At 36.5% G+C, this 16728-nt stretch overlaps 1 protein-coding gene across 4 annotated transcripts in view; it reads right to left on the reverse strand.

Annotated features, from left to right (window-relative positions):
• Positions 1–1184: 1184 nt before the first annotated feature.
• TXNRD2 (thioredoxin reductase 2) overlaps positions 1185–16728 on the reverse strand; it is a 38438-nt gene continuing 22894 nt past the window's right edge. For 3 of the 4 annotated variants that reach the window (XM_068911539.1, XM_068911541.1, XM_068911540.1), the window contains exons 12-17: positions 15684–15820; positions 10317–10412; positions 10031–10123; positions 8629–8700; positions 6670–6767; positions 1185–4368 (exon numbers count right to left, since the gene is read on the reverse strand). In XM_068911539.1, coding sequence (XP_068767640.1) covers positions 4245–4368; positions 6670–6767; positions 8629–8700; positions 10031–10123; positions 10317–10412; positions 15684–15820 — 620 coding nt within the window. In that variant the 3' untranslated portion in view covers positions 1185–4244. Of the gene's footprint in view, positions 4369–6669; positions 6809–8628; positions 8701–10030; positions 10124–10316; positions 10413–15683; positions 15821–16728 lie in introns of all 4 variants that reach the window. The other variant, XR_011135161.1, reaches the window with a different exon arrangement.

A 16728-nucleotide genomic window follows, 5' to 3' on the forward strand; every position in this document is an offset into this window, starting at 1 on the left:
AAATAACTTATGATATAGAAACATTTTCCAATAGATATAACTACATACAGTGAATGCACAAACGGGGAAAAGGCAAAACTTAATTGTAGACAATAACTTAGCACTGAGAACAAGCTATCATCAAGCTATAATCCAAATAATGCGGTATATTCAATTCCCAATTTATAAAGACTATATGCTTCTATATGCTTCTCTGTTAATAATTTCCCTTTTGTACTCCTGTTTGCTGCAGGATTAACTGGTATATGAAAATAAGGTGAAAAAGAATAATCATAATGATGCTTACCTTACTGTCTTTTTAGCCACTGCTCCTAGTTATCCTAATTAGTTAGAAATCACAGTGAAATATTCCAGGAAATTAACACACAATAAAAATTGCAAAAGTAAAAATGCCTTTAGATACATTCTAGTCAATATTTCTTCTCAGCACCACATCAAAGGCAAATCCTGAGGCAGTGTTAAACTAGTCTATTTGAGAAGCTCAGTCAGTATCATCTGACTTAATGGGAACTTCTCATCAGAAGTGATCATAAGAAATAAAAGGAAATTGAGATTAATTCAAACAATGCTGTTCCCTTCTTTTCTGACTGAGAATTTTCTCAGAGTTTTTTTAACAATGTTTTTCTAGTCGTTTCCTAATTCGTTTTCCAACTTTTTTTTTTACCTAGCAGTACCCACTGCTTTTCTGCTTCGTTGCCTTCGCTGGCTTTTCTGTAATGCATTTTTTCCACTGTATTTTCTAGTTGAAAATCCAAAGGGAATAGCTAAACATAAAATAGTTTAAGCCCTGTATAATACACTGCCTGCACTGTATTTCAGGGGAGTTCCCTCTTGATGAGTCTTCAAGAAGCACGTCAACACACATGGACTGTGAACGTACCTGTTAGACCTCATTAGCTGGAAAAAACAGGAGAGTATTTGAAACCTCAGTTACTGAGTCTTGGGGTTCTCTTAATTTAAAAATAGTTGAGAAGGTCATCCAGCCTGGATAATCTCTATGGTTATTCAGTTTAGGCATCAGAGAGACAGATAGACATTAACATTTTTGTTTTTAAAGGGTCTCAGCCTGGCTACTACTTCTAGTTAACACATACTACAACCAAGAGAAACAGTATTAGGATCAACAGGAAATCTTTTGTAAGCAGAAGCTCTATGTGAAAAATTAAACAAATACATTCAAACACTTACTAGAAAAAAATCATTTTTATTAATTTGTACCACAACACAATAAATATTAGGATTATATATATGAAGGACCCAGCAATCCTCAGACTTGCGTGCACCACGGTATGGTTTGACAAACAAGCCCTCATCAGCTGGCATCCTGAGAAGCCTGACTACAATTATTTTTACCTTTCACATATCATCAGTATTATCAGTAATTTACTGTGTACATCAGCCACGTCAGTTGACAGTAGTCAGGCTTAGAAAAAAATTCTTAAGGACCATCCCTGGAGAGTTACACAAGGAATCCATCAGGAAGAAAAGCACAATCGCAGTAGTTCTCATTATTATATTTTGCTCCCAGTTCTGACATTACAGTTACATAGGTGTGAACGGACATTTAGTTTTATTTTGGTGGGCAACAACATTTTGCACTAAAAAAGGAACAAAATTAGGCTGCAATTCAAGATACAAGATCAATTTTCATTAAGTCCACATCGCAGTTCTAAAACCAAAAACTGCTCCATGTCATTACTTCAGAAAATGCTGACAGGCATTAATTTCACACCTCAAATACATCGAGGACACTTTTCCATGAGATCTTTCTACTTGCTGTCCCAAATCATTATTTTCAGCTTTACAATGAATGAAATAAACTCGTCTCTCCATTGATTTTGCCTGTAGTGGAAAGGAATTCAGCCTGTTGGAAACATTGCTAGGACAGAGAAGAGGAGCCACTTTCACATGGCTGAGCCCCACAGTTTCAATTCATGAGTGCAAAAGAAACTGTAACAGGGAATACCTAGGAAAAAACCTCTTGTATACATATACACCTTCCATTTCAGTCCGAGGTGGGTGATTCTCATGGTAAGATCTCTGTAGACAGAGATGCTCAGTATCTCAATGTTTGAAATACAAGGTAAAAAATTTTCTAAAAACTAGTTTACTGGGAACTTTGGGGTTTTTTTTTGTTTTGTTTTGTTTTTTACAGTTAGAAAAACCTAGTAGGGTTTTTGGCTGTATCATACCCACAGGCCTTTGTTAAAGGAAACAGGAACTTTGAGCGCACAGGTAGGCCCACATTCACATGCAGATGTGAAGTTTTTTTGTACCATTTCTTCTAAAGGCCGTAGCAATGTCTGGGCAGCATTCCAAATATACCTCTACTCAAAGTATTTCTTTTCATCCACAAGCTTATGGATGATTTCAGAGTTGAAAAAAATGCATCAGCAAATCTGATAGAGAATGCTACTTGCAGTTAAACTGTATCACTCCTTCCTTCTTTTACCAGAAGGATCAGGAAGCTTTGGAGAGAAACCATCTACGTTTTTGCTTGTTTTTAAGTCATAAGAAATCCTTGAAAACAGCATATTTTAGTATCAATGAGTGTGAGATAATCGCTATTGCATTTTTTTTTTTAAATGTCTGATCATTTTTTCTTAAATAGTTTCTCATGACAGGTACAATTCTGGTGATAAGAAATATTTCACCCTTGAAATAGACCAATTACTTGTCTGTGTTGCAATCTGCAGTGCAACAGCAGTCAAAGAAAAATATGGCAAAGATATATATGATCATGAGACTATTCTTCCAAACTGCAATAAGCAGAAGTAGGATAGCTAAGAAAATATCAAATTCCACTTGCAGAAATACTGATATAAATTAACAGCAAAAAAAAAAAAAAATTTGTTTTACCTAAAGATTGCCTCTCACTTTCCTGCATGTATTATTCTAGCATAAAGGGTGCAAAAAACTTAGTGACTATGCTTATCAAAATATTGGCAACTGCAATTTGGACTGAAATTCAAAGCAGTTTATGTTTTGCCTTTGTTAGGCTACCTATTTAACGGAGTTCTGCAAAAGAAGCTTCACTGTGAGATTTCTAATTAGTTTTTTATTGTCACAAATTAACCAGCATCTCCCCCTTCTGGCTAACAGAAAAATAAGCAGGAACTTGCAATAGAAGCATGCTTTTCTTACTCTGGCTACTTTCTGAAAAAAGTTTGCAGATAATTATTCTCAAAGTGTGTTCTAAGCAGGACCATTTCTTCTCTAAATCACTGTTCCCTTTGGTAATATACATTTTATTAAAGCCCAAACCTCAATGCATTCGAAAGCGGCATCCAGCTTATCAGTGACTAAATATTAAAAACAAGTCAACAAAATTATCACTGTGTAAGCCCAATTTCCACTTTGTATCAAACAGAAAATGCTGCATTAGTTAGACTGTTTGTGGCTTTCATTCTACTTGTCAATATTGCTTAATACGTGGTGTTCGAGCAGTAATTTGTGAGACATGACAATTTAACTTGAACTGAAATAAATTTCAAGAGTGAGAAGAGAAGTCAATATAACATGAAACTCTTTCTTTAGCACCTCTGAACTGACTAAAAAACCTATTAGCCTTCACACCCCAATGTTATGACTACACTGGCAGGGAATTCATCCAGTAGCAGCACAGTTTCAGTGACAATTGATTTTCTATCAAACTCCTGTACACAGTACATTTTAAAGAAAAAATAAAGACAGCTGCTTACCTATTGTTACACAATCTGGGAACTTGTTTCTACTGGTGAGTACACAGTCTCAGTGTCCAAGATTAGGATCAGTAATGAACCATCCAAGTACTTCAGAAGAGGTATCATCAACACACTTTTAAGGGAGGCCCTGTCTGATTCCTGGCAACTGTATGAGCATAGTGCGAGACACGTCTATTGACAGTCAGCCATGCCAATAAGGAAACTCAAGTGACAACTGTTTAAACTGCAGATGGCCTCAGATGGCAATGGCTTCAGACACATTTTTATATATAACATAGTGATTATTCCTTAGTTCTGAGCAAGAGAAGAGTTACAGACACTTTGAAAGGGAGAGAGAGATGTGTTACAGTAGAACCACATTGGTTTTAGAACTGAGAGTGGGAGGACAATTTCTTCATGTGGCTGTGAGAGAAAACTCTCTACAGAGGGAATCAGAAAGATTCCTGGAACGCCAACCATTAAAATGGTTTCAACTCAAAATATCCCTTTTATTTTCTATTTTGTGCTCTTTTTCCTTCTTTCCAGGGATGGTATTTAACCTCAGCAACCTGTGACTGTTGCATCCAAGCCAGAGCGCTTTGTAATATGTAACTTGGTAATTTCTTCAGCACAGGTAGGATGAATGCCAATTGTCTTCATTAGTTCAGCATAGGTAGCACCACATCTACAAAAACAAACACACACACAAAGTCATACCCTATTTATCTAAAATTGCTAGAATGTCCTAAAGCATCAAACTAATCTTGCTGTTGTCTATTTTATCAGGGAGAGGAGTTGTATTTGAAGTTATTCTTCAAACAATGCTCTCTATTATTTCCTCAGGTACTTACACAACAAGTATTTAAACACTCAACTTCACAACACTTTGGTAGAGAAGAACTGTCGTAAGAGTTGAGACAGATATAATTAAGCAATTTAACCAAGATCGCAAATGAGCCTACGGTAAAAACACATGATAAAACTGCAACCTCCAGCTTTTCTCGTACTTGCCTATGTGTTTCACCTACTCTGACTCCAGATGAAAAGAGACACATGCGCGCAAACATACACACACATAGATAGAAAGAAAATCTTAATTAGGACTACAGGCAAAAATCTGAAGTAAGTGATACCAGAATACTTTTCCTGATTCTAGAGAAAGTCTAGTGTTTACACTAAAGTTATAAAGTTTAAAAGTAAGAGGAAAAATTCATACTGTTCATACCCTACTTAACATAAAAAAAAAAAAAAGAGAGAGAGAAGTTGAGCTAAAATCCCACTTGCTTAATTCCTTCATTTGTCTGATAACATTCTTAGACTTGATGACTTTTCTTTGGACTGCTATTCCTGGCAGGTCACTCTGTAGGAAGAGCCTAAATTTAGGAATCATTTCAAGCCTTCAATGGAATAATGTCCCCTCCCTCCGCAAAATACAGGGAAGAGAGCCACAGAAGTCTTCTGGTGTCCCACCTACATTTAGGATAACAACACAAGGGAAAAATCATTGCTAAGCACAGACTTTACTGGAATGCTAAGTGGGGAGGAAAGGAGGAAAATCATCCTCAGTAGGATTGAAAAAAGACCTAATACTTGACAAAGGAGAAGAGTAGCTCATACTTATAACGGATGTTCCACAAAACTCCAGATCTGTGAAATACAATAGAAACTAATATAAGGATCTGACCTGCTGAAAACCTCTTACTGTGGCTAACGTTTTAATTCCCCTCAGGCAAGGCAGAAAAGCATTCCAGTTTCATGTGCTTCCTTTTCACTGGTTATTTTGGATAAAACTTCAAAACAATGACATCCTAAGAAATGTAGTTCTAGGATCTATACCACTGGCAATTAATAGACTACAAACACATGTTGAAAATGTGTACTCAGGGTACACTGCAATCAGCGATTTCCAAGATATTCCTCATGTGATACTTGTGGTCCTGCCTTCTTAATCCTTTCTGCTTTTCATTTGTGCTAGTCACTCACAACCGTAAGACTAAAACTGCAGCAAAATTGTGGTGATATTTAGGACAACGAGCTGACATCACAATCTGGGGGAAGTTTCTCGCATCCCATTGATTATTTTTTTCAAAGATGAGTTAAAAACTATTAATTTAGTTGTGTGTGTGTGTGTGTGTGTGTGTGGGTGTGGGTGTGAATCAACATTTCTGAAGATGTGACTCAGATATAAAAAGGGAAATGTAAAACAAATAAGAAATAATTGTAGCACACAAGAGACAGCAGGAATGCTCCATCTAACCAGAAAGGACCCAGAATCATTCCTTATTCCTTCAAAGGAAGAACAAGAAATATACAGGTCAGGAAAAATACACTTCTATATTCATCTTTGAACAAACTCTTGAACAAGATTAGATCACAAAGTTTCGTCTACTTTGGATAAGCACGTTACTACAATTATCAGCTAGCTCCAGACTGAAGAACCTCCTCTCTTCCACCATCCCACAGATTTCTTCCTTACATATCATACAGTGGTTAGCTTACACCCCAGAAACAAAGATTCATGCAAGTCCTTACTGAGTTTTTAAGAAGCTATGGCTATGCGCGTTTAAACATGAGATTAGGAAAAGGAAAGGTGTAAGAAAGCTTCTTACGGAAAGCACAAATATCCTTTTAAAAAAGAGACTTGAAAGATAACATGGTCATTTCCTATCCTTGCAGGCCAGTCTCTCTCTGAGAAAACTAACATTAAGTGCATGCACAAGTTTATTTTTTGCTTTAACAGTATCAATCCAGCACTATATTTTTCCTCAGTTGTTCCTTAACTATATCCAGTATTTCTATAACTAAATCCAGTATATCTTAATGAAGAACTGCAGCATTTTTAGTGAAAATATGGGTAATACTACATAAAAGTAACAAAAAGCATGGATTCTTTATAGTGTTGCCAAAAGTAGGCAGCTATCTTTTACAATCTTACAATAACTTAAAAAACAGGCTTTAGAAGCTAGAGACATTCTTTTGTACTTACTTGATTCCAAGAGCAAATCCTTGAATAACTTCGCCTGCATTTGGTCCAATGAAATGAAGGCCAAGGATTCGCTGCTCTCTCTCTCGTAAGCACACCATCTGAAAACAATACATTACCTAGAGATCTTTCCTTAGAGCATCTAAAGAAAAGGCACAGAGATGAATCAAATGAAACGGAAATGCCCTGAGATCCCTGTACAGCAGTCCATCTCCAGTGTGCAAAGAACTTAAGCGCTTGCCCAAATCTTACTGACTTCAATAGGTCTTACGCTTGTCCTTAAGCGGTCTTCTGGATGACAGCTTTATTAGCATGTTTCTTTCAGACTTCAGGGAGCCATTGACAACCAATAATTTGAGGTATGTTTAATACTTCATTGTCTGGCATTTGTATGAAATCATTAAAATATTCTCTGCAGTCTAATAATCAGATTAATGCCATTTTGACACTGAAGAGCCACCTTAGCATTTCTCTGAGCCCGTGCAGGAATTCTCAGCAGTTAACTAACTATATTTCCAAAGATGGCCACTACCAGTTATGGGCCTTTCTGTGCCTTTGTAATTCAGTCTGTGAACACTTACAGTAGCATGTTTGCTGAGATACGTTTACCACATCAGCCACATGGATAAAAAGGAGTCAAATCTTGGAGGCAGCCAAAGATGAAGATGAATAATTAAGTATCTGTGAAGACCTGAGTCATTGCACACTTGTTTGTATTAGAGAACATTATGAAAGTCTTTTCTTTCCTTTAAGGACAGCATCTTTATCACTATAAAAATAAAGTCAGTCTCCCTGTGTCCTCCCATCAAGCATTAAATAATCACTAATCTGATAAGTTCTGCTACTCAGTAAAGACTGTGGATTCATTCATCAGGAATGCCCAAAACAGCATTCCCGACTTAGTACTCTAAATATTGAAAGAGCAGAACAGAAAAGAACAACAAAACAAAACAGCTCTTACATTAGGGTTTGAAACTCTAAGTTTAATAAGTGTTATATTCAAAGTTATCCAACAACTATTACACCATTACTACTCTGCTATCAATCATTCAGTTGCATTGACATAATTTAAAGAGAATAGATGAAAAGAGTTAGCGTCATCTTAATAGCAATGCTACTTGGGATAATTAAGGTAGATATTTAACTACTTACACAAGTCAGATGGGACGAAATAGAAAAACTGGTTAAAACTATTGACAACGGATATTCCTTACATAACATAATAATAACTAGCATGTGCAGTCCATTTGCAGTGGACCTACAGAAGTTACTACATTTATTCCACTAAGAGAAGTTAGTGCTATGATATTAGGGAGAAAAAAAAAAAAAAAAAAAAAGAGAGAACTGATATATTCTACTGATACTACACTCCACTTATCTAATATTCTCAGCTGTGCGTTAAGTTCATCAAAATCCCTTTCTCAACTGAAGCAACTGGATTATTTTAGGAGAAGATATGTTTCAACTCTGACATACTGGTCTAAACAGGAAAGTTTTGTATTCATGAACAAGACATGAAACAATTACTTGAGTTCTGTAAGCTTTAAGCTTTATATTTTTGAGGGCAGTGTACTTTCCCAAGAGGTCCATTCAAATATTACATATAACTAGTTAAAAACTCTGCTGGGGGAAGCAGAGATTGATCTCTATGAAATTTGGAGTATTTCTTAGGAACTTAAGAGCAGTTCATAGATGGTACCCATCAGGAGAATGTTATCTCTGAAAAATGCTAACCAATACGTGTAAAGTATTTTCAAGATGCAGTGGGCTATGCGATGAATATTTAACATGTATGTGATGAATATTAAACACGTGAAGCTTCACTAAAGAAACAGGCTGTCACCAAGAAAAGATCTCATCCATTTTCGGAAAGTTTCTTCTTGCCAAATAGTCCTCCTTAAGGTAGATGGTACCATATCTCTTGTTTTAAGATAAAGCAAGTCAAAAGGTCTCAACACTCACTTTCATATAGCATTGAGTTGAATCTTTTTCAGCCACTGTAAACTCTAAAGGTTTATAATATGCATGGTATACCTGGTAGGGAAAACAACATTTTGTGTTAGAGCATACCATTATGTTGAAAACAGCTAATTTATATTATAATGATTACTATTACTGCGTATTGATGATGTTACTTAAAAACAGGAATGGATTTATTTATAACTTGTTCATTATTTTAAAGCAAGATATGAAAAGCAAAATTAAGAGTTTAACATAAAACTTTCCTAGAGAACTATTAGATTAAAAACAAAACTAGAAAAACACTACAATACATCAGGCTGTGTCCCAAATTCAAAATAACGTTAGATATGCTCCTTCAGACTTCTCCTGACCTAAAGTTTAAGTAATACCTCATTTATGGAAAATAATGAAATCTGAGAAGCTTTCCATATCTATAATCATGTATACTGCAAGGAGAACTTACACTGTAATTTTGCAGGTTGCATAGTAAATGCTTATTTCTTTATTAATGATTTTGCCTAGGGCTCCAAGCTAAATCCATCAGCTGAACTTTCTCTCCCCTACGTACATCACATCAGCATCTTATGTCCCCCACACACCAATTGCCTGCCTTTACCAGGTAAGAACAATTGTTTTACAGTTATTTCTATCATTCTAGATGGCATCACTATCCAGAAATCTAGATAACAAGTCTGGGACAAATTTTAAAGAGTAAACTATATTTCAAAATAATAGAAATCAGAAATAATAACTGACTAAACATGAAGTAGAGGACTGACTTATATTTCCACAGCTTACCGAGTCATATACTGACAATCTTTATGATGAGAGAATAAAAGTAACACAACCTAGCCTTTCAAAGGTGACTTGTTTGAATTCTGGCTTATTATAAGAGTGACTGTGAATTTCCTCATCACAAAAACCATAATCTCATCACTTATCTCAGGGGACGAGGTGGGAATATATGCCATATCAGTTTTCTTCCTCAATATGCAATGCCTATGCACATCAGATCAAGATATTTTAGCCACAAAAAAGGCACTTAGCAGCTTGTGTGAGTATTTCTGGGGACATCCAAAGTTTAAACTAATGGACCTGGCCAGCAATTCTGACAACTAAAAGGAATACAACTGTCATTTAATGATGATGCACAATGTCATTTGTTAAAACAGCAACTAATTTAAAATTTCACTGCAGTCAGAATCTATTATATTAAGACTACTAGATTACGATTCCCTTTGTGACATTTTGCAGCACTTAAAATTCTGAGCTTTTCTGAAGACACCAACTCCCTAACTGCAAATGCCATATTTTGGGGATGAAAAACGTTTGCTTGATAACACCGGGAAACTTCTATCTTTTCATAGTGCAATTTTGGCATCAACTATAAAATTAAACATACCTCAATATTATCTGATCCATAACATTGCACAGCCTCTTCTTCTGACAGTCCAACACAACCATATTCCAAGGGAGTGAAAACTGTCGTAGGTATCTGATTGTGAGGAAGCAACAGAGAATATTACTGTCGAACCATATGAAGCAGCTGGGTGGCAGATACAGGGGAGAGTTTCACATGGGTGAGAGGTATAACTCTGTCACATATACCTACTTTGGCTACTGTCAAAGCTGGATTCCAGATGACCAAAAAAAAAAAGGTGTTATTATTGAAAGAAATAACAACTCACATTGTCATAGTCCATCAGTTCTGAAGACTGGCCAAAAATACGCCGAGCCAGCAGTTTTCCCGCAGCTATTGCTGTAGGTGTCAATTCAGGGCGGCCCTGAGAAGAGAGCACAAAGCTTTGTTTTAACTTAGAGAGAAGTAACATAAGAGGATTTCTCCTGGGACAATGGGCAGAGGAAGGCCAGATCTTCGGAATTCCAGCTTAGTAGCCAGGGCTCCAAGTGGAGGAGGGAGGAATCGTTTCTATCCAAACATGCTTTTAAGTGTCTGAGCTTGAGAGCTGTCTTGGGGTGGGAACAAACACCATGAATGAATGCATGTCAAAATCTTCTGTCTTATCATGTTACCCCTCAAAAAACAGAAGACATTCACATACTAAGCATCCACTTCCCTTTTTCTCTCCATAGTTAAGTCATTGGTACTTTTTTTTTGATCATCCTTTTAAAGCAAAAAACCCCAAACTCTAGTATAAAGCAAGAACATTTTAAAGCATCAGACCTTTCTTAAAAAGTTAAGTCTACCACATTGTTATAAAACATGGATTAAACCCATGAGAAAAGCTTTGCTATTTGTAAGCACTATTACTGACTTCCTACGTTGATCCTGGATCGGAAAAGCAGAACACTGTTTTGCCAGCACGGCTACCTATAGATTGTGTTGGTCGCAATCTCAGACTCTGGTATTACAGAGGGGCAGAAAAAGGATGGCTACTGAAACGGTAACTCCCTGCAAGCAAGAAACGGAATGACAGCAGCATACGACCAGGACATGCTCCGGTTCAAGCTTGAGTCCTGGCTACTTTTATATCCAAACAGGACTATGTGGTGTGCCAGAACCCCAATTTTGAATGCTGGCACAATACCTCTAGGAAATCAGAACTCCACTGCTAGTTTTAAGCAAGTTGGAAATTTTTGCAAGTAAAGAGACACATTTCTAAAGGAATTTTTGAAGTCTAAGGAAGGATAGTCCATGTAAGTTAATAAGCCCTAATAAACTTCATAAATTTAGTCAAAAACATTTCAAGAGTTATCCAAGAACAGATCAAGATGCCTGTCTGAGATGAGAAACAGGCCAAAAATCTAGAAGGAATGACGTGGAGACACAAAAAGCCATAACTGGAAAATAGTACCTTCATGGGAAAGTGTGGAATGCTTTACAAAAATTGTGAAATTTTGATTCATACAAGTCCTGTTTAGATCCAACATTTTTCATATTTCTCCATTTGGATAGAGCTCCATTTGGAGGTGGTTGTCGAATAATTTGTCAAAAAGAACCGTTAGCAGAAATTAAAATAAAGATTTCCCACCACACACATTCAAGCTTTTCAAATATTTATTATCCTAATGTTTTTGAGCAGTTAATTTATTACAATCCATTTCTCTTTCCCAGGTTATCTTTTCTGTATGCTGTTTAATAGCTTCTGTAAAAGGTATTAGCTGCCACTTTCTTCAGTATACATACCATATCATTCAACTGCATATTAATATGTATTTAAGTGGTTATTAGTATAGATAAAAGCGTTAAGTTCAGACTTCAATTCCAAAAAGCAAATCCAAATGGCATTAAAAGCTCTTATGTCTAACCTGGTAACAGACACTCCTTATTCTAACTGACTCCTTATTCTAATTTATTCTTCCTTATTCTTCTTAGGAAGACTAATCTATTTTTCCCCATAGCCCATGCTAATTCATGAAACTGCAAACCTATCTTTTTTTTCCCTAAGAGCCATCAAATCATAGTTTTTCAAATCCAGCATTTTCACTTTCAAGTCTATAAATGTCATTTATCAGATGAAATTTGCCATTTGTTTTTTCTTACACACATTTGCCTGAAACATGGCTGCCAATCATTTCTGTAGCAGGAAATACAGATGTTGTTTTGGCATTCCAGAAATGAATAGATGATTGGAACGAGAGATAAAATTGTGAAAGCACTGCCTCGCATTCCATAAAATCCAGCTAATTACTAAAACATCCATGCAGATAAAGCCCAATTTCTCATAAACAATGGCTTAAATACCGTCTCTGGTAAATATTGGAAATGAACATTCACTTTGCAGTCATGTGTAGAACTACCCTGCTGAGTATTACGGGTATATGAATTGTTCATAAGAATCCTCCAGTGCATTATACATTTAAACTAGATGGCTCCTAAGAGAGTTTAAAAAGCTTTGAAGTACTGTGTATTTGCTCTAACATGACTCTTTTTTGGTCTTATTTCTATTCAAAGCAACATACTGTACATTCCACCTTCTCTACATATCTTTGTTTAACCCCCTTTGAAATATGACAGATGTCTAGTGTTGTGTACATATGATAAACTTCCTTCTAAGAGAACATCTTTATAGTCTGTGCCATGCTTTTCAACATGACTGGAGGAAGGATTTTAACACACAGATCAGCACAGCAAAGATTCAAATTAGAATTCCAGCCTGGTCATCCTCATCCTGACTACAGAGGATGAAAAAACCTAAATGCAAGTTCACCTGTCAGTTGAAAACACTATTTTGTCAAAGCTTGAAAAACCTTTTGAAGGTAGTCAAACCAACTAACCTAGAGAGGCTTTTCCCTTTCTCCAAATGAACAGCTTGAGTAACTTTAGGATTTCATTGTCTATACGAGGGTGCAACAAGACACCCATGCACACATAGTTTCCCATTTATGCCAGCTGGGTAAGACTCCCAAATGAAAACACTCATTCTGAACATGTCAGCAAACACCCTCCTCCCCTCCTTCAGGGCACTGAGAGAGAGAGAGTGTGTGCACGTGTGTGTGCGCATGTGTGTGCGTGCGCGCGCGCGTGGTTTTTGCTACTTGCTAGCAAGTTAGTGTCTGCTCAGTGTGGCATGGGAAAGAGAGGAGGAGGAATTAAGTTACTTGCAAAGGTATAACTAATCAATAGCATCTTATGGTAGCAAAGAAACTGAGACAGGGAAAGAACAGAGAAAAAAGAAGAGTACTGAACAGGAAGACTGGAGACAAAATCCTATTTTTGTAAGCAATAGGAGGGATCACCGATGCTCACTTGCAGGAAGCAAGATCCTCCTCCCCGCCCTTTTTGCAATGCCGCTGCAGGAACCTCCCACACCAAGCTGCACAGCTTTGTGGTTCTCAAAGAGTACACAAAGAAGGATCAAGCACATCTCGCTGAGATGCGTACCACACCAACTACAGTGTGAACTTTGTTTCACTGCTGGTTCCCATGCCAGTGAGATTTATTATCTAAATCAATTCTACTTTAAAAATGAATTTAGAATTCAAATAAAATAATTTAATAATTTTATTGCTTAGCGTTTTAGCAGTTCTGCTGTGGAATTACATGGCTTACATTGCACTAAGGATCAGATTTGATAATGGCAAGAATTCCTTCCATCTTTAAACTTTATAAAGGCATGAGTACTATACTGTGATTTACTTAAGAGAATATTTCTACAAGGCACTCATTTAACTCTCCAGTTTTTCCCAGTTGTACACTGGACATAGAATTAAAACCGGGTTGCTGGTTTTTACCACTTACATTTAGACGTCCCTATTGCACAATTCAGGTTTGAAAATCTGAACCAAGATGGACAAAAGCAGGAAAAGGAAACTCAAGGTTTAACAAAGAAACGAAAATGACAAATAAATGAAGGCCTGATTTTTTAGATCTGGAGTAGGAAAGAGCAGAGCATCCTGCCTCCAACTTTACATTTCTTAGTTAACTAAATCCTCAAAGGGCAAAAGACAAAAAGCATCCAAAAAGGAAATGACTTGCCCAGAATAACACTGCAGACTGGCAGCAGAATGAAACGCCTTGCCAACATTGCCTCTAACAACTGCCATTTGGATGAAATTAAAAAGAAAAGTTTGGAAAGCAGGAGGCCCATCCAAGGCATATACCGGGGATGAGCAGGGGGAGGAGGTGATTGTGAGTAGAAAGAGGACTTCAGAAAATATCCCAGAGCACGAAGTGACAAGCACAGAGGAAAACTCCACACGGACAGAGAAAAAGGAGAGGAACTGTACACAATCCCAAGACTCTGAGTGACCAGACAGGACAGAAAAGCTGTGGAGAGTAATGAAAAAATGAGAAATAGCTGAGCAGGAAAGAGTTTTAACACAGTTGAAAAGGAAATGGCAAGTCATTCACATGAAGATGGAGACAGACAGGAAGAAACACATGCCTAGATACAGGGGAAGAGGTCAGGAGTGGTCAGTAGATTTATGAGATTTAAGTGTCTCTGACTGTTCCAGAGTCCAGTCAGGAATTTGCAGAGCTATTCCCAAGACATCGTGTAACCTGTTACATCTCTTCAAAAAGTCAGGGCACCTGACTTTCGCACAGCGACAACCCTTTTAAAGGTCCTTCAAAAGGCTTTGGATATCACTACAGCATTTAGATTTCGAGACTTTTTAAAAGATGTCTCCACTATATCAAAGCCAATCTTGACCGTAAGAGATGGGAACTTTTTTGCACTGTAAGTGCACAGTTCGGAATCCAGTCATACATTGCATTTTATGAAGATAAAATATTTCAAGATGCCTAGCTTGAAATATATACAGTAGATATTCTCAGTTCTTCTGCAAACTGAAAATTAAGTGACTTGAAGTATCTGAGCATATTTTGATCAGGGCAAGAGATTCTTGTCACAGATAACTTTCTGGATTATCAATAGAATTAAATTAAGGCCACAGAATTCTGTTTTTGCACCTATAACAATAAGAAAATTGTTTTGTTCAAGCTAATAACGTGTTGGGGCTTTTGTTTTTTTGTTTTTTTTTTAAGGCTCATTATTATTTACATGGCATAATCATTCACAAATCATGAACAGAAGCCAAATGCATTAAGTACTTGGAGCATAGACTTTTTTTTTTGTTCTGGAGGCATACACTTTTATCAGAAACATTTTGTATCACGGAACAGAAATGCTGTCTTAGTCACAATTAAAACCCAAAACACTAAAATTATTTACAGAATTTGCCACGGTCGTTCTCAATAAGTATATTCTCCAGTAATAAGTGCAACTCCAGAAGCTAAAATCTATTTTCACTCAGCACTCACAGGCAGCATGAAGTCATATGTTTGAAGTGATAAAAACATTATTAGAAAGATAATTAAAGTGATAAAGACATTATTATTAGCCTCTGACCAATGATGCATTGCCTGATAAGCATCAGTAATAATCTCTAATGCTGATATACTTCACAAAATCCATGTGAAAGAAATTACTGACCCAGGTGGCTGACATAAACACTACAGCTCTACAAAAATGAAAAAGGGCAAAACACTAATATATACGCTACAGCATGACGATATCTGGGGACTAGTTATTAGTCAGGAACAAAGTTGGCTTCCTGTTATTGTAAAATAGTTTATGTAGACTCAGTACCTCTGTTATGTCTCCAACTGCATAAATGTGAGGAACAGAAGTAGCTTCGCTGGCATCAACAATGATCTTTCCAGTCTCAGAATTAGTTTTCACGCCAACTGCCTCCAAATTGAGGGTTTTAGTGTCAGGGACTCGGCCTTAAGAAAAAAAAAAGAAATTAATGTAAAAACTATTTGAGAACTTTAGCAAAATTCATCTACAAAACTGGCAATTCTCATCATAGATTTCCAAGTCCTTTGTGCTATTTGATAGTCCAAGCAGAAAGAAAACAAAATGATAGCAAAAAGCTGTAAAGGTGAAAAGTATGGATATGAATTCCTTTGTGAAAGGAGCTCTATTACCATTGCCTTTGCTTAGACTATTTAGAAGAAAGGTATCATTTAAAAACATGCAGGATGCCAACCACTGCAAAATGTGCAGAAGCCAGTTGGTTTAATATTTATCATATGTTCTAAATTTAGTTTGCAGACATTATATATATATAAACAAACAAGCAACCAATTACCAGTAAACACTAACTGAAAGGTACTCAATACTGACAAACAGCCTGCTGTGCACACAGATTATTAGTAATGCATCCAACATTAAACTTTCCTAAAGTCCTCTTTTCTTCTTATCTTATACACTTACTTTAAAGTTTTTTTAGTCCCCTTAGCTTGGGCAATAAAGTTTTATCAACTTTGCTCTAAAGTCCTTAATGCTGAGATATTTAGGTCAAACACTGTACAAGCATTTTGTGGAATTTAAAATTATTATTTTCACTGGATTTAAAGATAAATGAGGCAAATTCTACTGAGCCTCAAATTTATTATAGCTTCCTCTTCCAAAGATTTTAAATTCCATCTCTTCCGTAGGACTTATCTCTTTAAATTACATTTCAAATTATATACCTTTAAAATGTTTTTGTAATGTCTTCTGCACAGAGTTACCACTAAGATCGCCGAAGTCTTGATAACATCACACCGAGCTTCTGTACAGTTACGAGCACAATGAGTTACTAACACAATTTGAAAGTTAATGCGCACTGTCAATTTATCAGGTACTC

The sequence above is a fragment of the Struthio camelus genome, chromosome 17, assembly GCF_040807025.1.
Source record: "Struthio camelus isolate bStrCam1 chromosome 17, bStrCam1.hap1, whole genome shotgun sequence".
In the NCBI taxonomy this organism is placed as follows: domain Eukaryota; kingdom Metazoa; phylum Chordata; class Aves; order Struthioniformes; family Struthionidae; genus Struthio; species Struthio camelus.